Here is a 27,542-nt window from a genome sequence, read left to right on the forward strand (position 1 = left end):
ATGGCTCCGGCACAGGACCCCATGTCGAGCAGGAAGCCCGAGGCCACCAAGGGAAGGACAGAGAAGCGCACGGTCGGGATGACAGAGACGTGGGGCAGGCGGTACCGGCAGGGTCGGCAGGCACCCAAAAGTCCCCGGCCGCTGACTCGGGCCTTAAAGGAGCACCGGGCTGGTCACGAGCGTGTGGTGAGGCGGAGCTGGTGGCCCAGGTGCCTTGCCGGGTGGAATAAGTGGCAGGGGCTGTACCAGCAGATGCGGAGCCTTCAGGTCAGGGAAGCGGCCGCGGCTGGGAGGAAAAGACAAAGGTGTCGGCCTTGCCCTTGAACTTCAGGGCCACCAGTGACTGGCCCCATCCCGGTGGCCCTTGTGCCAGCATCTAGCTTCTCAACAAGTTTGTGCAGCCATCTCCCGCCGTGAGCCGAGACACGCAGAAAACATCCCTCGGGCAGGACAGGCTCTCCCTGTGGGCTGGAGAGTCAGTAACCTAACGTCTGGTTTCCCGGCCGAGCGCAGGACAAACCAGGGGCGAGTGCCGCAAAGCGGGGGTCCCGCGAGGGGACGCCGCCATCACTGCCGCCTCAGAAAGGCGTCGGGCCAGGCGAGGCCAGGAGGGTGGCCGCTCGTCTACGGAGAGCCCACAGCGCTAGCCTGACCTTGGGGAAGACCGCCCTATGGCTAGGTCCTGCCAAAGAGGAAATCCCGAATCCTGCAGGATAGACGCGAGCAGGGCTGGGCACGGTGCCCGGCTCCAAAACGCCTGAGTCCCTCTGGCCTGCAGGCTGCTGTCCAAGCAGTTTCCCCAAAACGTCGGGGAAAATACGCGCAAGTTTTAAAATCCTCAGTCCCTTGAGTACAGCTGGGATGTTTGCATCGTCCCCAAGCCCTGCTTTATCTGCTCCACAGAATACTCCCGTGGAGTCCGCTGCTCCGCCCTCACCCTGCCAACTACCCCTGCTCTCCTCCAGGACCAGCCCTGACGGCTCCAACCCGTGACCCCGTTTAGCCAAAGTCACTCACACGCCATCAGGTGCGCCGTGCAGCGCTTGGCTCTCCGGAAACCTGGCATGAGGACTCCCTCCCGCTTGAGGCCTCGAGGGCCGCGGTGCCTGGCGGGGCCCCGTATCCCATCCAGTTCCGCAGAGGCAACTGTCAGGGAGGATGAAAGCAGCCTCCAAGGGAGGATCACACCCCAGGGGCCGGACCCTCCCCACCCCCGCACCAGCAGGTCCAGGGCCAGGGAGACAGCAGGGTGAGGGCACGGCGACGGGGACCATCTGGCTGTGCCCTTGAAGGGGCCTGAGCAAGGGTTGGGGAGGCAGGTGCCCCAGGGTACGAGCCCCAGCCTCCAACCCAGGCCCCTCAGGGTGGGGATGGGAGCTCCTGGCTTGGGATGGCTCTGACGCCTGCTTCCCATCAGACATTTAGGAAAGGGGAGGCCCTCCAACGCCACCCACACTTTCCACCCAGTGGTCACCACGGGCAGCCATCTGTATCTTTTCCCTTAATCTTTTTTTCCCTCTATTTTTCTTTTACAAAATTGGGATTCTATACATTCTTGTATCTTTTCTTCCCTTCTTATAACCTGGGCAATTCCCAAAGGTGTCAAGTATTCATCAAAAGCATCATTTAGGACTTCCCTGGTGGCTCAGTGGTTAAGAATCCGCCTGCCGGGCTTCCCTGGTGGCGCAGTGGTTGAGAGTCCGCCTGCCGATGCAGGGGACATGGGTTCGTGCCCCGGTCCGGGAGGATCTCACATGCCGCGGAGCGGCTGGGCCCGTGGGCCGCGGCCGCTGGGCCTGCACGTCCGGAGCCTGTGCTCCGCCACGGGAGAGGCCACAACAGTGAGAGACCCGCGTACCGCAAAAAAAAAAAAACAAAAAAAACAGAAGAATCCGCCGGCCAATGCAGGGAATACGGGTTCGAGCCCTGGTCCAGGAAGATCCCACATGCTGCGGAGCAACGAAGCCCGCGAGCCACAACTACTGAGCCTGCGCTCTAGAGCCCGTGCTCCGCAACAAGAGGAGCCACCACCATGAGAAGCCCGCGCACCGCAACGCAGAGTAGCCCCCGCTCGCCGCAACTAGAGAAAGCCCGCGCGCAGCAACGGAGACCCAGCGCAGCCAAAAATAAAAATATATAAATTTATTTTTTAAAAAAAGCATCATTTACATTTTTCACGTTGTTCAAAAGTTTCTAACTTCTACTTTCCAGAGAATGTGGGCTCCCTGGAGATTTGTGGGGTCCTGTGTGTTCCCAGAATGTGGGAAATGAAAGAGGTGTACCAAGAAAATCAAGATCTCCCAAATGCGGCCATCTGGAGACAAGTGTTCTTAATGGTGTTTCTGGCCCAATTTTCCTGTACCCATGTTGCTGGTGTTCAGGTGGGGGGTCACCAAGGAAGCACAGAGACTTTTTCCATCTTTGAGCTTCACACGAGGGTGGGGCAGGCAGCCCTGGTGGCTGGAGTGGCTTGCAATGTCACTGAGGGTCTCCCGTGCTCTGCATCCTCAGCTCATGACTCTTGTCCTTGTGTTTGCAAGAAGGCTGCCCCTGCAGCCATCACGTCATCACCTCACTGTTATAGGAGGAAACCAGCAGGAGCAACAGAGCCTCTGTTCCCCTTTCAAATGTCTGGTTTGACCTCATTGGTCAGGTTGGCACCCGGCCACCTCTGGCTGCAAGGCAGCAAATCAGGGTATCAGGGTCTGCCAGAGAAAAAGAAGAGGAATTCAGCCACTGTGGACATCACCCCAGGGTGTCCCTTTATGTAAAGGGTCAGAAAACTGACTGTAGCAAGTGCTGGCGAGGATGCGGGGTGGCGGGGAGGGAAGGTGGCACCGCCCTGGAGAAGAGCTCTGGGTTTCCAATCAGTGACTTGTCATTAAATTCCACACAAGCCGGCCACCCCCCGCTAGACATTCACCCCAAAGCACGCATCCTCAGTGAGGGCAGTATCACCCCAAGGGGATGAGAACCCAAGTACTTATAGTGATTTATTCACAGTTGCCTAAACCAGGAAACCACCCAGGTGCCCTTCAGTCAACACGGGGGTGGATAGTGGCCCAGCCACGGGGAGGAGGGAAGTGCATCCAGTGAGAGAGGCCCCAGACCAAGGCCACTGGCCGCAGGACCCCCTGAGGGACATGCTGGAGGGGGCAGGTTGCAGACAGGGTGGGGTGGGGGGCCTCTAAGGGGCAGCACGAGGGAGGCATCTGGGGGACGGGGGCGTCCTGTCCGATGGCAGCGCTGCAGGCACGGCTGTTTGCACTTGTGACTTTGACTGTGAGCAACACCCAGACGCACAGGGAGACCAAGTGCTAGGCTGGCAGCTCCCAGCGATAAGCCCCAGCTCCTGCGCGCACACATGCACACGGATACGCACACACATGCGCACACACTGGCACACACGCACACACGTGTCAGGACCGAAAAGAAAGCAGCTCACGTCTGGAAGGCTAACCGGCCGCGGTCACGCTTCTCTCCCTGGACGACGTGCATCCTTTCATCTGGAGAGGCGCGCTCCTGGTTTTCAGAAAAGATTCCCACCCGTGTAATCAAGTAGTAAAGGAACACTTTCCTTTTGTTTAGAAAACAAGGAGTGGGGAGGGAGGAGGAGGGCAGAGGGAGGGGGAGGAGCCCCGTGCAGCAGCCTCGGGTCCCTCTGGGCTGCTTTTCTCCGCTGCGCTATCACCCCCGTCAGGACGGCCCTGTGCATCCCTGGCTCTGGCGTCCTGCTGCATCGTGCCTTTTTCTAGGCCAGTCCTGGAATCCCTCCACCCTGCTGGGCATTCGGACCCGATTCTTTCCAGCACCGGGTCCACCACTTGCTGCTTTTACCATGTTGTGAGTTTGCGGTTTTAACTGAAGACTCGGCCCTTCCCCGCCTCTGCTGGCCTCTGACTCCTGCTGCCCTGCCCCTCGTCACTGGAGTGTTCATCTCTTGACCCCGCGAGTTCAAACTCACGTTCGTTTCCTTGGAAGTTCAAAAGCAGTTGCCTTAAACTCTCCTTTGGTTTGTGTTTCGTTCTGTGCGTGTGCGATTAATCAATACTTTAATAGCTGAGGAACTTTCGAGCAAGCAGAAGGAAACTCGTATTTTCTTCAATGTCTTATTTCTCACCTATTAAACAATATTTTTAGAGATATTTAAACACAATATCAAACACTTAAACACCAAATTAAATACTGAACAATTTTTCCAAATATTTAGAAATCGGTCACAAAGGTATTTCATCGAATGCCCCTAAGCCGCTGATTGAAATCACATCTCTAACAAAGGTTTCTCCGATTCTTTTACTCCTTAAGGAGCGAACAAAACTCACAAATCACAGCAATAAGATGCGCAGCAAGTGGTTCGCAGACGCCGGCGCCGTGGGTCTCACCGTCTCTTCGTTATCTGGGTCAGAGAGAGACAGAGAGGGCAGGAGGGAGAGAAGAGGGAGACAGGGATGGGGGGATGCATCAGGGCTTGGTCTGCGGGCTTAGCCCCGGCTGTGGGAGCTGCTGCGGCCAGAGCTGGACGGGAAGGACGGGCAGACGGGAGGGTGTGGAGGGCGAGGTGAGGCCAGGCCGGGCCCCACGAGGATGGACTAGCCTGTCTCACGTGTTTCTCTCTACCTCCAGCCTGGACGGTGCGGACATCCGGCCTGAGAAGCTGGTGCACTTTGTCATAAAGGTTAGAGGCACACCTGGCCCGACGGATCCCGGGAGGCGGCGTGGCCAGTGGGGACACTGCCCCCAACAAGGCGACAGCCCCGCGCGTGACCCCAGGTCGACCTCTGGGTTGAAAAATCGGTGCGGCTGTCGCTTCTCTTCTGGTCTCCAGATCTCATGCAGAACTGTCTCTGCTGATCCCCTCAACCGCGAACACGCAGCAGAGGGGCTTCTAAGAAAAGGGGCCCGGCTAGCCACCCCCCGCCCACCATCTCGGCCCCCTGCGCGCCTCCATGCCTTGCTTACAGCCGCCCTTTGGGCCAAATCCCCAAAGGAAGACAGGCACAAACTCACCTCCCGCCCAACACGACACCCCCATCGCCACTGTCCCCGCCCCCAGGAGAGGGGACTGGACCTCCCGTCGCTTCTGGGAGGGCTTCCCGGTCCTGCAGACCATGGGAATAAGGCCGGCCATTCTCGTCGCATCCTACGCGATCAGGGACGAGCAAGGAGGAGAAAACAAAAGCGTGCGGTGGATAAACACGCAGGCACGTTTCCATCAAAAGCAGGACGAGGCGCGGCTGTCACAGCCGTCACGCCTGGTGGCAGCCGCGGCGCCGGTACCGACAAAGACCCTCCTCCGTGACCCCGTCCACGCTCCCTGGGCCCTCGAGCAGCTGCTGGGGGTTCGTGGCCGGGTGGGTGACCCAAACCTTTGCTCCTGCCCGGTCTGAGCCTCAGCCGTCGGGCCCGAGGGCATCGCTGTGGCCGTCCACCGGCTTGGAGGATGAAGAGGACCTGGGTTCTCTAGTTCCTCACCCGTGAGAGTCGGGCTCTGCCACCCCTGCTTTGGGCCTGAAGAGTCCCAAGTGGCCGGGCCACAGCCTCCACCGACGGCCCCAGGAAGCCTCACTGCGTCCCCGCGAGGAAGCTCTCTTCCCCTCGGGACTGAGCTCTCTAGAACCGAGAGTCACAGAACAGGAAGCACAGACTCTGTGGGGCATCACGAGAGGTAATAGGGAGAGGGGCCACCCCATTCGCACCCCTTGATTCCAGATCCAGCAATCCTGGAGCGAGAGCAACGTGGGTTGCGGAGCCCAGACCGTGTCCCGGGAGACATCGCCCCCGCCCTGCCCCGCGCGGGGTTGCCACCTAGCTGGCACAGTAACCGAGTCTTCAGAAGGCCGTCAAGCACACCTCTTAGACGGCCCAAAGCATGCAACGCCGACAACAGCAGATGGGGCTGAGGATGTGGAGTGACGGGAGCTCTCGCTCATGCCAGTGGGAATTCAGAATATGGCGCAGCCACTTTGGAAGATGGTTTGATTATTCCTTACAAAACTAAGCATCCGCTTACCATACGCTCCAGGAGCACACTCCTTGGTACTTACCCAAAGGAGCTGAAGACTCACGTCCACACAAAAGCCTGCACATGGATGTTTACAGCAGCTGTATTCACAGTTGCTGAAACTTGGAAGCAACCAGGATGTCCTTCGGCAGGTGACGGATAGATAAACGGTGTCCCACACAGACAATGGAATATGATTCAGCGCTAACTGAAGTGAGCTATCAAACCATGAAAAGACACAGAGGAACCCGAGATGCATTGAACTCGTGAAAGAAGCCAATCAGAAACGGCTGTATGAAGCCACCTCTGTGACACTCTGGAAAAGGCAGAACCGTGGAGACAGTGAGAGGATGGGCAGCGGCCAGGGGGCAAAGGGGCAGAGAGATGGGTAGGCAGAGCACAGGGGATTTTTAGGGCAGTGAAACCACGCTGTATGCCATTCAACATGCATGTCCTATACGTATCCTGTTAAACTCACACTTCGGTGCGTGCTTGAGTGACTGTAGGCGCTATTGTTCTCTAATTGCAGGGCCTGCATGCCCACCGCTAAGGTATAGGAACATGACTGGTATTAGTATGTTGTTACGTTCTCCGACCTCGCTGAACTCACTGGCTCTTTTGTAGGTTCTGTAGGATTTTCTCCCTAGGTCATCGTGCTGCCCAGGGAGGAAGTAGACAGTTCCACTTCTCGTCCTCCCACCTGCATGCTCCTTTCTCTTGCCCTGTCACGCCGAGTAGACCCTCCAGCACAATGCTGAACAGAAGTGGCGACAGAGTGGCGACAGTGGGCATCTTTCCTTTTTCCTCATCGAGAGGGAAAGCATTCTGTCTTTTGCCATTTAAGTATGATGTGAAGTGTGGTAATTTCATGTACGCCCTTTATCAGGTTGAGGAACTTGCCCTCTATGCTTGGTTGCCGAATTTTGATTGGGGATGGATGTTAGATTTGCCAGCCACTTTTTCTGTGCGTATGCATTTTTGAGGTAATCATATGGCTTTTCACTTTGCTCTGTGAACATAGTAATTTACATTGGTTGATTTTCAAAGGTAAACAAAACTTGCATCCCTGGAAAAAACACTACTTGGTTACGATGAGTTATTCTTTTTAAAAAATCTTGTTGGATTCAATTTGCTAAGCTTTTGTTAAGAATGTCTGCCTATCTGTTCATGTCCAATATTGCTTTGTAGTTTTATTTTCCTGTAATGTCTACATTTTGCTATCCAGCCCTGCTGGTTTTGCTATCCAGCCCTGCTGGTTTCACCGAATCCATATATTTGTACAACGGTGTCACGTCCAATGCTTGCCCGCATTCCTTGAGGCTCACATGGATGCTGTGCTTGGGTCTCCAGCAGTTAGTCTGGAGCCACTAAACTGACTTTGCCACCCACCGGGGGTCTCCCCCTGCACGATGGCCTGTCCACAGAGCAGCTCCTCCTGTTCTCGAAAGCCAGCCCTTCGCATCGGTCCATGATGCTGTTTACTTATTCATTTATTTATTGTTTTGCATGTTTACTTCTTAGCTCAGGGGAGCCCAGGTGGGGCCTTTCTCCCACCCTGACCTGCTCCGCCGGGCTCTGCCTGACTCTTCAGCTAGGGTCCTCAGCTAAGAAGGCCTACCCCTGGAGGGCTAGACCAGAACCACTTGGAGCCACGTTTAGAGTTTGAAAAAAACGTGTTTTATATTTTCTTCACATTTTATTTATAAAATAAGTCCCACTAAAGCCAGATCATTCTCACGTTTCATGTCTAAATAAAAGAGGGCTCAAAAACTGTTATCTGCAAGGAGCCCGCCCAAATCAAGAAACACAAAAAACAGTGTAGGTGCCAATGGTCTTTATTTCCAATAAGCGAAAAACCAAGTCGCGTATAATCTTGATTTTATTTTCTTTTTTAAACATTGTAAATTCCACCATACTCCGTGATTTTGCTGCGCAAAGTGGGGTCAACTGATCAGTGGCACACACGCCAGCTGGGGGCTCCTTAGAAAGGTGGCATTCCAGGTCCCACCTAGGCCCGCCGAATTAGAATCTGCTTTTAAACAAGAGGCCCAGGGCGAGCCTGTGCACATTATGGTCTGTGTTGATGTCACGCTTAGAATCTTCTCAAAGATTTTATCGATATCATCCTATATATTTAGTAGTTATATAATTTTCTTTTTAAATTTAGGTATTTCGATGATCTGAAACTAATTTTTATGTTAGGTGTGAGAAAAAGTGCTCTTGTTTTTTCCCCCACACCTGATACCTTTTATTGAGTAAGTGGTCCATCATTTTCCTACTGGGGACATATTAAGTGGACAAAAAGAAAAGCAAATACATATTTTTTTTTTTTTACTTTTTTTTAAAGTTTTTTGGCTGTGCCACGTGGCATGTGGGACCTTCGTTCCCCTACCAGGGATTGAACCTGCACCCCCTGCAGCGGAAGCACGGAGTCTTAACCACTGGACCTCCAGGGAAGTGCAGGATGATCTTATATTGTTCAAAGAAAAGATACTGCAGAAGAAGTGAATCGCACCCCATAGATGTCTGAGCTCTGACAGGATGAGCAATTCAGAGCCTGATGGAAGAAAACTGTGCCGAAATCACAGGCCTTTCTTTAAACCACGTGCTTCCTATACAGAAAACCACCACTGGTTGAGACGGGGGTAAGGGTGAGAGGTGGGTACAGTAATTATTTTGAGCCCGCAAAAATAATTCTTCTAAAGACCACCTATTCTATGATACCATTTATAGGACGTACCCAGGGTTGGCAAACCCACAGGGACAGAAAGAAGGTTAGTGGGTAGGGAGTGCTAGTGGGTATGGGGTTCCTTGGGGTGATGAAAATGTCCGAAAACTGACTGTGGTGATAGGATGTGAATACACTACCACTGAAGAGCACACTTTGAAAGGATGAACCCACATGGCGTGTGCATTCTAGCTCACCATCGGCCAGTGTTTGTCGAGGGCATTGATTACACGAGCCCTGCCGGTTCTAGGAGGAACCGTGCACCACGTGTATTTACTTATCTGACTGAGTTTTCACCTACGTACAGAGCCTGCCTTGTCACACCTGTATTTGGGGCCGCTGTCTCACCTGTCTACTGTTCGGGCTTACTGTAGGCCTCGTGTCCCGAGAAGGGGGGGACCGCGCGGCACCCCGTGGATACGTGGACTCGTGGTGAAGCGTTACCTGGAGAGGCGCCTCTTGCATGCGCCCTGATACCCGGCCAGGCCCTGCGAGGCCCCGCGGACACTCGACCCAGGTGTCTGACCCTGGGACACTGGACTCGCGCGTTTGGCCCCTTGGACATGGGGATCCGGGCGGCCCGGCCCTGCGGACACTCGACCCGGGTGGTCTGGCCCCTCAGGCACTGGACTTGGACGGCCTGGCCCCGCGCGCCGCAGCCTCGCCGCCCGAACCCCACGCCCCAGACCTGCGCGCGTAGCTTGGGACTGGGCGCCGCGGCGGGGGCGCGGCGGGCGGTTGGTGCGGCCGAAAAAAAAGAACGTGGAGGGCGCGCCCGAGGCGCGGGCCAAGTCGGCCGTGCGCGTCCGCCTGGAGGACCGCTTCAACAGCATCCCAGCCGAGTCCCCGCCAGCCCCGCGCGGCGCGGATCCCCCCGAGCCCGGCATGGCGCTCAACAAGTGGGTGCATCCCCCAGGGAGCGGGCCGGGTGTAACTAGGGTCCTCCGCAGAGAGGCACCAGCCGGGGTCCGGGTGTAAACCAGGGTTCTGTGCAGGGAAGCACCAGGCTGGGTCCGGGTATAGACCAGGGTCCTCTGCAGAGGCCACCAGCCTGGGTCCGGGTGTAGACCAGGGCCCTGTGCAGGGAAGCACCAGGCTGGGTCCGGGTATAGACCACGGTCCTCTGCAGAGGCCAGCGGCCTCACTGCAGCTTGCATCTTAACAGCGAGCAGACCTCAGTGAGTTTGGAGGCTGAGCTGAAAGTTTGTGTGCTCTGTGAAGCACAGCAAGCAGATGTTAAGTACACAGCCCGCAGCATCACCTCTGCAGTGTGCACTCAGCGTCTGCATGCGGAAGAGAGAGGAGTTGAGATAAGTGCACACATGTTCCTGAGGAACAAAGGTTCTGTCCCCAAATCACTCACCTAAATGTCAGGAGAGACCTCTGCTTCCCCCTCTGTTGACTCAGGTTGAGGCTGACCTCATCTTGCACAGATGCATCCCCTGGGAGGAAAGACGTCACGTTGTGAGGTTTTGAGTGTAAAATGCAGCTTCATCCTTCAGCCAGACTGCCAGCCCATAAGCGATCTCGCAGCAACAACTATCGGAGAGGAGTCGCCTGTCTGCTAGGGTGTCTCCTCAGCTTCCTGTCTGTCCCCACCCTGTAGTTTTCCCCATTTTGCCCATAGTCGTCAGATTTTGGAGGATGGCCAAAAAAACAGAGATTGGTGTCAGAAGTGTGATGGGAAGGGAGGTGTAACTAAAAGATGACACACAGCCACACCTTCCAATGTGAGGAAGAAAGTTTGAACTTGTCCCCTACAACACTAGCTGATAATTGTAGAGGTTTCCATGGTGGGGGGCATTCATGGTAACAGATTCAAGTTCCCATCTAGAAAATCAAATGTTAGCCATTAGAGTGTGATAGTTAGTGATTGTGGTGTTTCAGGAAACTTACCTGCCACATACTCTTCATGTGTTTCTGGGTTTCTTTTGTCTTGGCAGTTTGGTCACTCTTATTCGCCATCCATCCGAATTAGTGAATGTTCCTCTTCACCAGCAACAAAACAAATGTACAACATTAGTGAAAAATAAAACTGCTGCAGCTCCTGCTCTGCAATTTGCATACCCTCTGTTTACTGCAAGCAGTTGCTCTGCTAGTGGAAATTCTAGTCTTTCACAAACACAGGTAGGGAAAATGATTTGCGAAGCTTTGCTCTTTTGTATTACATGGATAAATTGTATTTTAGTTAGGCCCCAAGGATTTTTTTTTTTCTTTCATTGAGCTCAATAACTTTTTAAACTCGAGAGTATTTATGTGGTTCGGGGACATTTAAACATCCTTAGTGCACCGAAAGTTCTTCAAGTTCACGTGAATAGCTTTGACGTTACTTCTATTAAAGTGCATTTTATTTGTGCGTAGAGAGGAGATCGTCACCTGTTGATAAAAGTTCCTGTTGCTTTATTTTTTTCCAGAGCTCTAGTAACTCATGTTCTGTACTTGAAGCTACCAAGCATCAGGATATTGGATTGCCGAGAGCATTTTCTTTCTGCTATCAGCAAGAAATTGAATCCACTAAACAGACTTTGGGTAGTAGAAACAAAGCTTTGCCCGAGCAGGTTTGGATTAAAGTAGGAGGTAAGCGATAAAACAAGCTGGCAGGTGCTTTCTCCTCCTGCCTGCTGTCTTTGCCCCCCTTTTTTTTTTGGCCATGGGTGGGAGAGGGGAGAGAGGTGGTTTATAAACAAATGAAACGATCTCGGAAGCCTGCTTGCATCTTAGGAATCCTTCCGTCCCTCTGCCCAGTCACCTCACTTTGAACATCCTTGCGAATTTTGAACATCACGTTTATACTTGGCCTGGAAACGTTGAGTTCAGGGGCTGCTTATTCTTAACGGTAACCTCCTTAAACAGAAAAATGATAGACTTAGGTGCATTTTCGTTACCTTCAAGTTACTCACAGCACTTTCAGGTTTTTTTTTTTTTTTTCTCTTATTTCATACTTCATGAGTGAGGCAGGAGTCTGAAATCCGCTCAGAGCTTTAGAGGACGATCTGCAGATGGGCAGAGGATTGAGTTGGGAGCAAGAGGCCATAAGGTGATACAGAAAGTTTTAGAAATAAACTTCTGAAGGCAAACTTTGCTTACCCCTGACGTTAACCCTCAATCCGTTTTTCCTGGAAAACATTCTTTTTCGAGCTATCCAACAATAACACAGCTTACACTCAGCTCTTGGAGAGCTGATAAAGACAGGGTAGGGATGCAGCTCTCCTTTCTCCCACGCCAGTGATTAATTTTCCATTGTTCTTATGACATTGCTCGCGCAAGTCTACGTTAACATTTGTAAGGTATAAAGGTTAATGTCAGAATAGTCCCTGTACTGACTGCTCAGCTGAAGAGTGTTACCAGTACTTGCGAATTCCTCTCTATGTCTTCTGAAAAGTTATCACCGTTCTGAAATGTGTGTTAAGTGATTCTTTCACCGTAGAGGGTTTGGCTTTGTACGGTACCTCGGGAATGCACGTCACCGCAGGTACTAATTAGACGCCTGCTGTACTTTGATAGAAATTTAACATATTTCTGTAGCACAGGTCAAATCAATGATGTGATTACTCCTTTTGTGGGGGGAATCTCATTTGTAAGGTGAGGGCATGTTTAATCCTAAACCACTTAGGTTTTGTCCTCTTCTGAGCATTGCAGTTAGAATATCAGTTGTCATATTAGGATAATTGCATATCAAGAAAATCTCTTGGAGAAAATATTTCAAGTTTTTTTTCCCCCATTCTGAATATCAGAAAAATCAAACAACTTCTTGGTTTTTTTATTCATAGATGACAGTTCAAATGCCTGTTGATTTAAAAGGGGGACTTTTGACTGTATTGCTGTATAAGCTGTATTGATTACATAATACCTGGGGTGTTTCTATCTTGGATCGAAAATACCAAAAAATATATTCAGCATTCACGAGGGTCAGTTTAGAAGAACAGAAGGATTAAAATACCACTTTTCCCTTCTTTTGCAAAGAAGAAGCGCTGTGTAAACAAGCAATAAACAAGAGGAGTCGGAGTAGGTTGCGTCAGCTGGACACAAACCTGGAACGAAGAGCCCTTGGAGAGCTCCAGAACGTGGGTGAAGGCGCCACAGCAGTGCAGGGTGCTTGGCAGTCGGTGGAGTCGTCCCAGGCCAGCTTCGGGGAGCAGACCCAGAGCGGGCCCCAGCGGGGCCGGTCCCAGCGCAGGGAGAGGCACAACCGCATGGAAAGAGATAGAAGGTAATGCGTGGAGTCGGTGGCATACCGTTGTCTTAGACGCCAAGTTGATGACAGTCGGTGGTGGTGACAGGCACCTTTTTTGTAGAAAACAATGGTGTAGCCATTTCTGTGTTCAAGGGAGGGAAAGCTGGCTAGAGTCAGTGGTCACCTTGCTTTGCTAGGTGGATGGGGGTACCCGAGACCACCCCCAGGTCTGGTGATTCGTTAGGAGGACCCATGGCTTTGATTTATCTTGGACAAAGAACCCAGCAAAGTCGGCAGAGGCGCATGGGGAGAGGTCTAGGGGCCCCAGGCGCCAGCTCCCCAGAGCACCTCTCAGTGGAGCCACTCAGGATGCCTGTCACCCCCCAGCACTGGTGACGTGTTCCCGGACAGCAAAGCTCCTTAGAGACTCAGGGCCCTGGATCCTACTGGGGGCTGGTCGTGGAGGGGCGGGGGCATTCCCTACCTGGCACGCGGCCAAGTCCCAGACGCCCAGAAGGAAAGCTGGTGTTTAGCATAAGCCAGTGGCCAACGGTAGTGGGAACCCCCCCGAAATCTAAGTTCCCAGGTGCCGGCCGGGGCAGCCTTCCTGGGAGGGGGTCCGCCTGTGCGCTGGCTTACTCAGTTTTGCTTGGCTCTTTTAAGGATGTTGAGGAAGGAGGAAGGTACAGCTTATGTAAGTTGTTTATCTGTGGATTTTATTTGTGCTGCTCTGTGGAGAAGCAAAAGGTGGTTAAGTTTTCTGTTATAGCTGGGTACGGGATGGTCCCTAACTTCGTCATCTATAGCTGGGTACGGGATGGTCCCTAACTTCGTCATCTATAGCTGGGTACGGGATGGTCCCTAACTTCGTCATCTATAGCTGGGTACGGGATGGTCCCTAACTTCGTCATCTATAGCTGGGTACGGGATGGTCCCTAACTTCGTCATCTATAGCTGGGTACGGGATGGTCCCTAACTTCGTCATCTATAGCTGGGTACGGGATGGTCCCTAACTTCGTCATCTATAGCTGGGTACGGGATGTTCCCTAACTTCGTCATCTATAGCTGGGTACGGGATGTTCCCTAACTTCGTCATCTATAGCTGGGTACGGGATGTTCCCTAACTTCGTCATCTATAGCTGGGTACGGGATGTTCCCTAACTTCGTCATCTATAGCTGGGTACGGGATGTTCCCTAACTTCGTCATCTATAGCTGGGTACGGGATGTTCCCTAACTTCGTCATCTATAGCTGGGTACGGGATGTTCCCTAACTTCGTCATCTATAGCTGGGTACGGGATGTTCCCTAACTTCGTCATCTATAGCTGGGTACGGGATGTTCCCTAACTTCGTCATCTATAGCTGGGTACGGGATGGTTCCCTAACTTCGTCATCTGTTGAGTGCTTTGTACCAGTTTCTGTTTTAGGCTCAGGAAATAGAGCATTGAGCAAGACAGATATTCATCTCTGAACCTACAGTGTTGAGCAGTGGAAATTTATTTATTTAAAGGGATATATTAAAGCTAGGCAGCTAGATACCTTTCCTAAGGATGTGTCCGCACATACACGCCGAGCGATGGGCATCACCGAGCTCACCGTGAATTATAATGGGCATTGTTTATATTTATTTAATAAACATTTACTGAATACCTACTATCTGAAAAAAAGCCTTATACGTACTACGTGTTGACGGTAAAAGTTTTCATTCTTACTCTGCCATTTCCTAGTTTAACAACTTCCTACACATTCTTCACCTCTCCACCTGAGTCTCTCGTCTATAAAATAGGGATATCACCTACTGCGTAGATGGGACACAAGAATTAACCAAGCTGAAATGTAGTGTCTGGCCCAGTGCCTGCCGTTGCAGAGCATCTGGTGAATTCCTGCTGTTGTTGTTACCTTACAAAGTTGCTCTAGAGTTCTGAGTGTATAGGTGGGGAAATAGGAACAAGGGCCATATTATCTGAATGTAATACGTAAACGTTAAAAATGGTCTAAGACTCCAGGTGGGATGTAAATCATCCCTAAATGGACTGGATTTGGGGATATTCACAGGCTGGTAGTCTGTGGTCCTTTATGAACCGGGGCCCCTTGGAGAATCAAAGCTGTAAATCCTAGCTTCTGTGACTTCCTTGGCACCTGGGGGGCAGGTGAGTGAAAGAATGTCCTGCCCAGAAGAAACACACACACAATTTTGCTTCCAGTTTCAGGGGGTTTGGGTCCATCCTTGGTCTAGAGACTTGGACCTGGTCCTTGCTCCTGGCCCAGGAGAAGTAAATGGGAAACTTTCCAGGGAGCGCGACTGGGCTTAGTGGGCAGCTGAGGGTGGGCTGGCCGCTGTAGAGGGGAGCCCCGAGGTGAGGGCCTGCCCTTCCTACGCTCTCAGTGGCCAGGCCGCGAGCTGATTCCTCAAGACACACAGACACCTGCTTTATTCCTTTGTTCTGCTTCAGCTTCTCTACGTGATTACTTTGGGTTTTGACTGTAGGCGCAGAATCCGCATTTGTTGTGATGAGTTGAATCTTTTAGTCCCGTTCTGCAACGCCGAGACCGATAAGGCAACGACGCTGCAGTGGACCACAGCGTTCCTGAAATATATTCAGGAAAGACATGGAGATTCTCTTAAAAAGGTTAGTACCTAGGCCAGGAGATTTTCAGAATCCTGTAAATGTATCAGTGTTGTTATTTTTCCTTTTTCCTCTAAGATGTCCCAAACTGTCCTTTGTTTCCTGGAACCAAATGTCTGATGCTGAGTCCAGCGTGAATGATGCCCTGCTCATCACTTATCAAGGTACTAACCACAGCCTGGATCTGTGGTCAGCTAGCAGTCAGGCCCCTGCTCTGTGCAGTGCCTTGTTTGGGGGCTTAAAGGGGTTTCAGAGACCTGCCTGTAGGGTATGATTTTTTTTTCCCCCTCAGAAGATGTTGTGAAAGGGATAAAGCACAAATAGGAAAAAAAAAAGAGGCAATTAAATGTCAAATAAATAATCTGGATTTCAAACATGTTCAGAAGGCAGAGAAGAGAAACACTGCGGCCTGGGGGATCGGGGGGCGCTCAGGGGCTCGAGCATCTCCGTTCCTTAGGACAACCAGCTCGACCTTGACCCTGTCTGTCTGGGCCGAGGAGCCATTGATTCCCTGCAAGCCCTCCAGGTGGGAGCGGATGCTGGGTGTGAGTGAGGGTCCCACCTGCCCCCTCCTTGGGGGTTCAGATGAGAGAACATTCCCTGCATTGGCTTCTGTGCTCTGCCTTGGGGGGACCTTGGGTCCAGGTACCGGCCTCACTTCTCTGGGGATCAGGGCGCATGGGATGAGGCCTTAGTGAAGAGCGGCCTGGGTTTGCTGCTGGTCCCTGCTGTCGTGTAGTCACTGCCGTTGACGGCAGCACGGGTCTGATCAGAGAACCGAGCTGAGGTTGGCACTATAAACGTGGAACCTTTTGAAAAAGAGCCTTCCGTATCTAGATCCTGGGGGAGCGGCCGGCCGAGCGCCCCAGGCTGCCTGGAGTGAGGCCCCTTGGGATGAGTGCTAAGAGTTTGTCTTCTCTGTTTCCCTTTTCTGTGCCCACGTGCATTTCCATCTTGTGTGTTTCGTAATTTCGTCAAGTTCCTTGTTTTCATTGTATATTTAATTGCCTTTTAAAGCAATACCTGCGTCAAGTTTGTGCTGATCGGATCATTTATGGTTATTTATAATGTGGTTACCCTTTAACATTATTTTTTAGCGATAGACTTGGTTTATTATAATAAAATAAAGCTTTTATATTTAAAAAAATGATTTAATGGTTGGCTCTGTGTACCTAATAGTGGTAAATTATTATTTATATGATTCATTCAAATATGATGAAGGTGTTTACAACAATAAAAAAACTTAACTGTCACTATCTATACTCAAAGATTAAATAGGTTAAAAACTTATGGACATTAATTTTTATGTATATTAGGCTTCCTGAATATTTCTGAAATGTAGTTACATTGAATTTGTAGATTGTTTCTGGGTCGGATTACAAGACCCATCAAGAAACAGGCCGAAGTGACGTCAGTAGCAATTTGGGGGGAATTAGAATGTAGGCAGCTTAAACCCTTGTGTCCTTCCTGTTTCCTCAGTGACTTTCCCCCTCTTACTTGCATGAACATTTTGAAAGATGTGATACACGAAAGTCTTCAGTGATTTTCCTAAATTATTTCAGTACACATCTCATCCCACAGGTCTGTTCCGACTCTACCCAGGATTCTGTCCCAGACACTGGGGGCACCTTGAATAAGACAGAGACCCCGTGGGCTGGAGGGAAGCGGCTAACAGGTTGATGGTGAATCGACCACCTCCATCCCGGTGTGGGGTCTGGTTGACATGCTGCAAAGATGGCTCTCCTTGCTGCGCAGCAGGGAGACTGGACTCCAGGAGGAGAGGTTAGGGGTGGGCGGGAGTGGAGACACAGACCCTGGTCAGAGGCCGCAGCCGCTCTGCTGAGACTGGCCAGGGCCCGCGGTGCTGGATGTAGGGCTGCTGGGCAGAGGAATTGGGGTCCACGGTGGGGTGTCTGGCTGGAGCAGCTGGGCGGGTGGCGCTGTTTCCTGAGATGGGAAGACGTGTGGAGAAGCAGGATGGGGTGGGGTGGAATCCACGTTCTGTGTCCAATGGGCTAGGTTTTCAGTGCCCAGGAGGCGTCAGGTGGAGAAGTTGAGAAGGTAAACGAGTCCGCAAGCAGATGGTTCCCTTTGTTTTATTTTTCTAATGAGCACAGAGTTCACTGAACACCTGCCCTCCCCTCACCTAGTCTGAGCCGTCAACATTTACCATGTTTAACACACACGCACAGCACAATTTCAAAGACAATGACATATCATGACCCTTCACCTCTCAATATTTACGCCTGTGTCTCCCACGTAACGCCAGTGCCGTTTTCACACCTCACAAGGTCGATAGTCATTCTCTTATACCATCTACTACCCAGTCCGTATTCCCGTGTCCCCCAGATGTTCTAAAGGTGGCTTTTATGGCTGCATTTTTTTCCAAACCAGCACCCAGCAATGCTTCTGTGTTGCAGTCAGTGGCATTTTTCTGTCTCTGAGCTATAGCAGTCCTCCCTACCCCACAGTTTCTATTACGGCACTGAGATTTTGAAGAGATCGGGCCAGACAGGTGCCTGTAGAACCCTGGATTTAGATGATTCGTTGTATTTATTTATGGTAATTAAAAATTTTTATATAATTTTAAACTTGCAGGAAAATTCCAAGATGAGTGCTAAGAGCTCCTCGTGTGCCCACCCAGGTTTACCCAGAACCCCCAGTTGTTCACATTTTGCCCCATTTGTTCTGTCTCTTGCAGTCTAAACTATTTGATGGTAAACTGTGGGCACCATGCGCCTTGATACCCAAACACTTCAGTCTGTGATTTTAAAGAACATTACATTATCTTACATAACCAGAATACAATGGCCAAAATCAGGACATTTAACATTGGTGTAACACTCTTATCTAATTCGAATTTTGCCTCTTGTCCCAATAACATCCTCTACACCATTTTCCCCGGTCCAGCCCCAATCCAGGATCGCTGGTGACGCAGTTGTTGTGAGGTGACATTTTGGGGTCGTGACCTTGAACCCTAGCCAGGCTCTGGGGCTGCGGGGCAGTCTGTCACCCTGTGCTTCCCTCTCCTCTGTCCTGTCACCATCACAGTCGTTGGGCAGGACGGTGGCGCTGCCCCCCTGCTTTGTCTTCCCTCCTGCACCTGAACTTGGGCTGGCGGCCGGCCCACACCCACTTGTCCTTGCGCACCAGCCCCAGTTATCGGGTGCAGCCGTACTGTTACTTCTCCCTTTCCTGTGCAGTAGGAATTCTGTCCTTTTTATTTTAAATTTATTTTATTGAAGTATAGTTGATTTACAATGTGTTAATTTCTGGTGTAGAGCCAAGTGACTCAGTTCTGTATATGTATATATATATATATATATATATATGTGTGTGTATATATATATATATACACACGTATATATATACACGCATTCTTTTTCATATTCTTTTCCATTATGGTTTATCACAGGATACTGAATATAGTTCCTTGTGCTGTACAGGGAACTGTAACCCTATATAGGGTTAGGACCTTGTTTGTCCATCCTATATATAATAGTTTGCATCTGCTAACCCCAAGCTCCCACTCCATCAATCCCCCACCCCCAGCCCCTTGGCAACCACCAGTCTGTTCTCTGTCTGTGAGTCTGTTTCTGTTTTGTAGATAAGACTGTTCTTTTTAAGAACAGCATTTTATCTGTTTCTCACATTTATTTCTCACATTCTGATCAGTGAAGATGGCAGTTTTAAAAAACGTGTTGAGACTTCCATTGTGACCTCTTATGTGGTCAATTTTTTAAAAGTCTGTGTTTATTTGGAAAGGACGTGCATTCTCGGTTCGGCGAATTCTGTACGTTTATTAGGTTGAGGTTACAAATTGTGGTTCAGGCCTTTCCTGTCCTCTCTTGTCTGTCAGACCTGTTGTTCTCAGAGCCCCCGTGGCATCTCCCACCATGACTGGCCTTGTCCCATCTCTGTGGGGCTCTCGGTGTGGCTGAGTGTCGGGGGCACACCCTCCCACCTGGGCCCCGAGGTTTGTCACCCCTCTTGGTTTCATTAACCCTTTTCCTTTAATTCTCTCGTCTCTCTGTACAGATGACACCCGTTTTCTTCCTCTTCCTAACTTCCTGGTATAATTTCTTGACATGTAATTGGAACAATCTTTCTTTTTCCTACTAAAAATAGTTTTTATTATTGGCCTTCTCCTATTTACACATTTAATGTGAATATCCAACTTTGACCAGACGTCATCTCAAGGTGTCTGATGAGTTGTAAAAATCCCTTAAAACTCAGCTATTTCACTTAAGTTTCGTTGAAATAGATGCTAATTGAGAGAGCAGAGCAACGATTACTAGCTTACCTTTGACGCAGTCAAGGGCGGGAGGTGTCCACTTGTCTCCCTCTTTCACGGTCACCCCAAGTTCCCATGAACTGAGTCCCAGGGACCTCGTGAGAGTCTAGATTGAGCTACACCTTAACCCCACTGCTGGCAGAACTCTTCAAAATAAAGACGGGTGCCCAGGGCTCCTCATTTTATGACGATTGTTTAGAAAATCTCTTGAAGTCCTTTCTTACATCTGAGAGATGATTATTTTCTTCCTTCTGACTTCTATTTAGGTATTCTCAAAGGTAAATTCTGCCTTCTCAAATATAGGCAAATATTTTATAGTTGGGCTTTGGGTGTCAGAATATAGAAACCAATATATCAAACCATGGTTCATCTTACATTGCATTAAGACCCGTTGAAAACCTTTTAAATTTTGGGAAGGAAATTAGAATGTATTTCTGTGCAGATCTAGCTTCTGAGCATAGGCAGTTGTTGCAAATGGCAGATGGCCTTGGCTCGGATGCCACGTAGCGTGTGGACAGGTGGAGTGCTCCAGCCGTTCCAGATGACTCAAAAGTCAGAGCAGTGGCAGCAGAGAGAGCGCTTATGCTTCCCTTCCTGGACACAAATTAAATAGAAACCTATTATAGTCCAGCAACAAAGAGACAGCACAATTCGAAAATGGGCAAAGGACTTGAATAGACGTTTCTCCACAGAAGATAAGCAAATGGCCAATAAGCACACGAAAAGATGCTCAACATCACTAATGATCAGGGAAATGCAAATCAAAAGCACTTTAATGGGTGTGAGATACCAGTTCACACCCATTAGCTGTGGCTATTTCAAAACAAAATAACAAGTGTCGGTGAGGATGTGGAGAAATTGCAACCCTTGGGACTGCTGGTGGGAACGTAAAATGGTGCAGCTGGTGGTTCCTCAAAAAGTTAAACATAGGGCTTCCCTGGTGGCGCAGTGGTTGAGAGTCCGCCTGCCGATGCAGAGGACATTACCCAAAAGAATAGAAAGCAGGGACTTAAACAGATATTTGTATACCAGTGTTCCTAGCCACATTATTCACAGTCACCAAAAGGTGGAAACAATCCAATCAACAGACGAATGGATAAGCAGAATGTCTGTACAGCCAATGGATTACTATTCAGCCATGAAAAGGAATGAAGTTCTGACACGTGCCTCACAATATGGATGGACCTCCAAACCAGGATGCTGACCGGGAAAAGGCAGACACAAAGAGACAAATGCTGTATGATTCCACTTACATGAAGTACCTAGAGTCATCAGATTCATAAAGTCAAAAAGTAGAATGACGGGTGCCAGAGACTGGGGGAGGCGGATGGATGGAGGGTACATGTTTAACAGGGACAGAGTTTCAGTTTGGGGAGATGAGAAAGTGCTGCAAATAGATCACGGTGATGTTTATACAACATTGTGAATGTACTTAAGCCACTGAATTGTACACTTACAAATGGTAAAAAATGGCAAATTTTATGTTACATATATTTTACCACAATAAAAACATATAAACTTAGACTTAATTGTGTAAGAATGCTATGCTTTAAAAAAAAAAAACTTACAGAAATGTATACACGCACAAAAACGGAGAGACTAGAACAGTGAACGCCCGTGTCCATAACTCAGCCTCAGGCATAGCTTTGTTTCACCTATACATCCCCAGCCTCCCACCGCCACTGAATTATTTTAAAGCATTACCAACTGTCATACCATTTTCATTCACAAATGTATCTCTAAAAAGAAAAGGGCTGCTTAAAAGCACAACCACGTCATCATCATCTTCCTTAATCTCCCTCCCTGTCCAGATTTCTCTGATTGGCTCACAACTGTCTTCTTACTGTCGACTTACTTAAATCAGTATCCAAACACTGCATTTGGTTCATAGCTCTTATACCTTTTAATCTGTTATGGCTCCCCTTTCCTCTTTTCCTTGCTGTTTGTTTATTGCTGAGGCTGAATGTTACTGAACCAAATTTGGGTCCACTTGCCTGCACACGGTACAGCCAATTTGCTGACACCAGTTGCGGTGAAAACAAGTGCAGCGTTTACTGCGGGTGCCAAACAAGGAGTCTGGGCAGCTAATGCTCAAAAGGCCTGAACTTCTTGTTTGGCACCCGCAATAAATGCTGCACTTTCTTTCACTGCAACCCAGTGTCAGTAGATCGGCCTTACTGTGCGAGGGTGAGTGGACCCAAATTCAGTTCAGTAACAATTTTTGGTGACCCAGATGGGATTTCCAGCCCATCTGGGATGCCAAAAATTGTTACTGAACTGAACTTGGGTCCGCTTGCCCACGCACAGTATTACATGTCATGATTAGTTATGCTCTGTGACAACTTCAGCAGAGAAGTTTTTTCCATATAATGTTTTTTTTGTGTAATTTAATATACTACATAATCTTAATTAGTTTAATATTTCTCTCTGAGATGCCTCAGGAGCCCTTTGGAAAACTCAAAGTCAGCTAGAGAAGGAAACTTACAACCTGTTGTCAAAAGCAGCTCAATATTCCAGGAAAATTTTGCTCTCTTAACAGAGAGAGAAAACCACTTCCAGTCTGCACCAGCTTACTTTTAATAGCGAAGTTCATTTAGTTAATTAAATTCAATCTAATATGAGCCAGTCTTGACCCCATGCAAAACCCTTTCCTTAAGGTTCCTTTTCTACAAAGCTTTCATCACTTTCTGTATCCATATTAGTTTGTCCATTATTTTTTCCTTATCCAGAAACAACCAGCCCTGGGACAAAATCATTCTCCCTTTTTTGCCTTAACAAAGATATTTCCATTCTTTATACCTTCTCTCACTGACAATGTATATCCTACTTTCTTTACATTACTGAAATGCTTCCCTTATTACCTTTAGTAGTTTAATTACACAGGTATTACAATTTTTAACCCTTAAAAACTTTAATCTCTACTGAAAACCGAGAAGCAAGTAATTGGACTTTTCTTTATATCTGCACGTTTTGATTGGCAAACTTACGAGCACACGTCTAAAAACATACGTTTTCCTATATCACAGTTTTTCTCTTTAATGTAGTACAAGACGTGTGTCTAATAAACCCAAGCATCTTTAGTTGTTTTTCTCTCTCATAAGAAAACAGGAGGTGAACTTAGACTTGTCTAGTGATCAGTGTTAATGCTCAAAAGATCTGAACTCCTTGTCTGGTGCCTGCAATAAACGTTGCACTTTCCTTCGTCACGACCTGGCGTCAGTAGATTGTCTTTACCGCGTGTGGGCGAGTGGACCCGATTTGGTTTACTGACAGTGTTGGTGATTGAGATGGATCCTGTTCAGCGGCTGCCTGAGCACCTTTGTCTCAGGAGCAGCCTCGAGACCTTGCCACCAACCAGCCATCCTTGGCCCACAGCGCTTTTGATTTTTGTGATTAAAAAAAACAAGGCACTTGCACTGGCAGGTTGAGATGTCTTTGGTAAGTAATGGAACTCACGTGTGGTGACACCAGAGTATTCTTCCCTATCACATTGACTTCTATAGCAGAATATTGGTTGGGATTTTCCCTTTTGGACTAAGGCTTGGTCATTTGGCTTTTTTTTTTTTTTAAACAAATTTATTTATTTATTTTTGGCTGCATTGGGTCTTCGTTGCTGCACGTGGCTTTCTCTAGTTGCGGCGAGCGGGGGCTGCTCTTCGTTGTGGTGCGCGAGCTTCTCGTTGCAGTGGCTTCTCTTGTTGAGGAGCTCGGGCTCTAGGCACGTGGGCTCAGTAGTTGTGGCTCACGGGCTCTAGAGCGCAGGCTCAGTAGTTGTGGCACATGGGCTTAGCTGCTCCGCGGCCTGTGGGATCTTCCCAGACCAGGGCTCGAACCTGTGTCCCTTGCATTGGCAGGCGGATTCTTAACCACCAGGGTTGTCTCTGATGGGGCATCGGTTGGGAATTTCCCTTTTTGGGACTAGGGAACTTCGACCCTGAGGGACTGTTTTCCATTGCATCGGTTTGTTTGTTTGCTTGATATCTGACAACAGCGGCCATGAATAATTAAGAAATGAGTGATCAGAGCTCTGTTCCATCTTGTGGTCTAGGGTGTATTTTACCAAACTGGTAAATGTTCAGCTATGCTCCTATAAAAAGAAAAATGTTTTTTCTAACACCACATGGCCACAACTTTCTTCAGACTCTGGAGAAAATTGGTTAAGATGAAACTCTTTTGAAATTCCAAACCTGGTTCTTTTTTGCCTATGCAGTTTGAGAAAGCTGGCTTAAATATTTTCTCAGAATTCTGACCCTCAGAGAACAAAAATATTTCTAGGAGAAAGCTTGAAGCCATAACTCTTACCATGTCTTTGAAATGCAAACACAACCCACATTGCCTGAGACTTCAGCCTGGGTTAATTAGTAGAACTTCAAATCAAAAGGAGAAAAGGTGAAAGAGCCTTTTTAAACTCAAGTAGGTAAATTTAACTTGTTCCAACTGTTATAAAGTTTTACATTTGCTGGGTGAGTTGCCGCGACATGTGAGGTCATGATTTCCTATCTTTTCATTTGCATTTTGTTTGTTATTAAACACTCTTTGTTTCTGTCCTGCAGGAATTAGATTTTGTTCTTCGTGTGTGTGTGTGTGTGTGTGTGTGTGTGCGCGCGCACGCATTTGTCTTGTGTGTAAGTGTGCTGGTATGGGAAACTCAAGCTTATTTCCTGAATGCAGCCCCTTGGGGTGCATTCTCCAGAACTGGACCACTTTCAGTCACAAACAAATAAAATGTAAAAAAATGATTTTCCTTTGTAACATGGCCTGGCCATAATACTCCATAGATTCAGGGAAAAAGTGGCCTCTTAATGGATCCTTAAATCGTGCTACTATTATGCAGTTAGGGCTGTTTTACAATAGAGAGGGAAAATGGGATCACATTTATAAACTAATAAGTTTTGTATTGAAATATAAGCTATGAGATCTCTGGATGGATGGGTGGATGGATGTCTTTATATAATATTGTCATAAGTAATAAAATAGAGATAAATGGGATAAAAGCTTTCAGGTGAACTCTTTAGGAATAGTCGTGTATTAGTTTTTCCAGATTTTTGGTAACTTGAAACTTTAGTTTTGCTAAATTAAGTTATATGACGGAAATTCGTTAAAGGTCTAAGTCATTTTTCATTAAGGTAAAATACTGGAACATTGATTGCTCGAGAAGTCTAAGTTTATCTTCTCTTGTCTTCTTATGAGAGAGAAAAAAACTAAAGATGTTTGGGCTTCTTAGATACATGTCTTGTACCACATTAAAGAGAAAAATTGTACTATAGGAGAATGTATGCTTCTAGAGGTTATAGAATGTGCTCGTAAGTTTGCCAATGAAAACGTGCTGATATAAAGAACAGTTCAATTACTTGCTTCTTGGTTTTCAATAGAGATTAAAGTTTTTAAGGATTAAAAATTGTAATACATATGTAATTAAGTTACTAAAAGTAATAAGGGAAGAATTTCAGTGTGTAAAGAAAGTGGGCTAGGTGCTTCCCCAGCGGTCCAGTGGTTAAGACTCTGCGCTTCCACTGCAGGGGGCAAGGGTTTGATCCCTGGTCAGGGAACTAAGCTCCCGCATGTCGTGTGGTGTAGCCAAAAAAGAATGGAAATATCTTTGTTAAAGGGAAAAAGGGAGAATAATTTTGTCCCAGAGCTGGTTGTTTCTGGCTAGGGAAAAAATAAGGGACAAACTAATATGGATACAGAAAGTGATGGGAGGTTTGTGGAAAAGGAACCTTAAGGAAAGAGTTTTGCATGGGGTCAAGACTGGCTCATATTAGATTGAATTTAATTAACTAAATGAACTTCGCTATTAAAAGTAAGCTGGTGCAGACTGGAAGTGGTTTTCTCTCTCTGTTAAGAGAGCAAAATTTTCCTGGAATATTGAGCTGCTTTTGACAACAGGTTGTAAGTTTCCTTCTCTAGCTGACTTTGAGTTTTCCAAAGGGCTCCTGAGGCATCTCAGAGAGAAATATTAAACTAATGAAGATTATGTAGTATATTAAATGACACAAAAAACATTATATGGAAAAAACTTCTCTGCTGAAGTTGTCACAGAGCATAACTAATCATGACATGTAATGCTACACGTGGGCGAGCGGACCCAAGCTGGGTTCGGTAACGTGAATACTGCGTCCTGCAGGACATCCCACCTTCCGCATGTCGCAGACCCGTGTCTTTTGTTTCCTGGAGGCCGATGAGCTTCGGGTGGTTCGCTTGCACCTGCCTTCTCTTTTCGTGAGCTTGAGACTGACTCAGCCGTTAGAATTGAGGCCTTTTACAAAGTGTCTAGAGGCACAGAGTCATGAACTTGACCCGCGGCCAGCAGGGTGCTGGGGAGTTAGCTCTTGGTCTGGCCCCGTTGCCACGCCTAACACTGAGCGGTCAGTGGGGCGGGGGCAGGGGACAGCAAATGCCCGTGGCCGGAGGGGCATGTCACGGTACAGAATGTCTGTGTGGTGGTGGAAAGTTCTGGAAATGGATGGTGGTAATGGTTGCAGGAGAGTGTGAACATACTTAATGCCACTGAATCGCACACTTACAAATGGTTAAGATGGTAAAGTTTATGTCTGTGTCACCACAATGAAAATAACAAAAAAATACGGCTGCTTTTTAAAAAAATATCAGAAGGGTTTACAATATGGTCAGGCATTTTGAGAACCTATTGGAAAACTAAATAAAAATACACGTAAAGGTAACTATTTGAGACAGATGTTTGAATCCCCATTTTTATCATCTGTAGCCCCTTACAGGATGTGACATACGTTTGTGAGTGACGCCTTAACTATATATTTTGAGGTAGTTTCGCTCTTAATTTCAACCATTTGTGTTTTTGAAGATAGCAGTTTTCATGTCTGTGTATATTGTACATTAATGGTCATTTCTCAACTTTAGGAATTTGAGAGTGTGTTTTGCGGTAAAACTGGCAGAAGGCTAAAGTTGACCAGACCAGACTCCCTGGTGACGTGTCCCACGCAGGAGAGTGCAGAATAGCCCAGCTCTGGAGATCGAGTGACTGGATGCAAACACTGACGTCTGGGAAGCAAACGGCTGTTCCTTCGTGACCCATAAACATTTCCTAGGACCCTGGAACTCAGCTCTGATAGTCTAACTCTAAAGGGACACGATTCAGCTGATGGGACTCCAATGGGGACTTTGAAAGCACATTTTGTAAAAATATTTATCTAAAACAAAATGCTTACCGATTAATGTCCTCTTAGACCATTTGGGGAGGAAGACATCTTGACAATTAGTAAGTAATTTTTCAATTATCTGTCTGATTCCATCATGTTTTCTTAACATGATAACTTGAAAAATGAACATCCTTTGTAATTTCTTTAGTCTTAGAAGGTACATTGCTTTTTACTTATTTTATTTACATTTTAAATATGCCCCCTTAGCAACTAGAACAAGGTAAATTGTTCTTAACTGTAAGTAAGACATTTTATTTCATTTGTCTGTCGCTTCCCCTTGTAATGATTTCTAGCTGCATAGAACTGTATCGCAAGATCAGTCCTATTTTAAACCTTTTTGCTAGAAATTTTCCAGAGATCTCCTTTAAAGGTACTTTTGTCCATAAATGAAATACTTGCTAGATATTAGATTGCCTCAATGCCCCCATTTTCATACTGAGAGTCGTTACCTTCTGTGTAATAAACTGTAGTGTTTGGAACTGAGTTTTTCAAATGAGTGGCTTTATTTATCACAATAGATAATACCAATAGACTTTAGTGC

At 48.1% G+C, this 27,542-nt stretch overlaps 1 protein-coding gene across 1 annotated transcript; it reads left to right on the forward strand.

Moving 5' to 3' along the window:
• Nucleotides 1-27,435, forward strand: TCFL5 (transcription factor like 5). Its single transcript, XM_024750175.1, is given in 12 exon segments — nt 1-186; nt 4,486-4,544; nt 4,624-4,794; nt 5,054-5,351; nt 9,104-9,161; nt 9,352-9,628; nt 10,673-10,856; nt 11,144-11,306; nt 12,693-12,939; nt 15,391-15,532; nt 26,703-26,791; nt 26,793-27,435. Coding segments are annotated over 12 exon segments (1,905 nt in total). The 3' UTR covers nt 26,824-27,435.
• The last annotated feature ends 107 nt before the right edge of the window (nt 27,436-27,542 follow it).

Source organism: Neophocaena asiaeorientalis, unplaced genomic scaffold (genome assembly GCF_003031525.2).
Source record: "Neophocaena asiaeorientalis asiaeorientalis breed wild unplaced genomic scaffold, Neophocaena_asiaeorientalis_V1.1 scaffold606, whole genome shotgun sequence".
NCBI classification, from domain to species: Eukaryota; Metazoa; Chordata; class Mammalia; order Artiodactyla; family Phocoenidae; genus Neophocaena; species Neophocaena asiaeorientalis.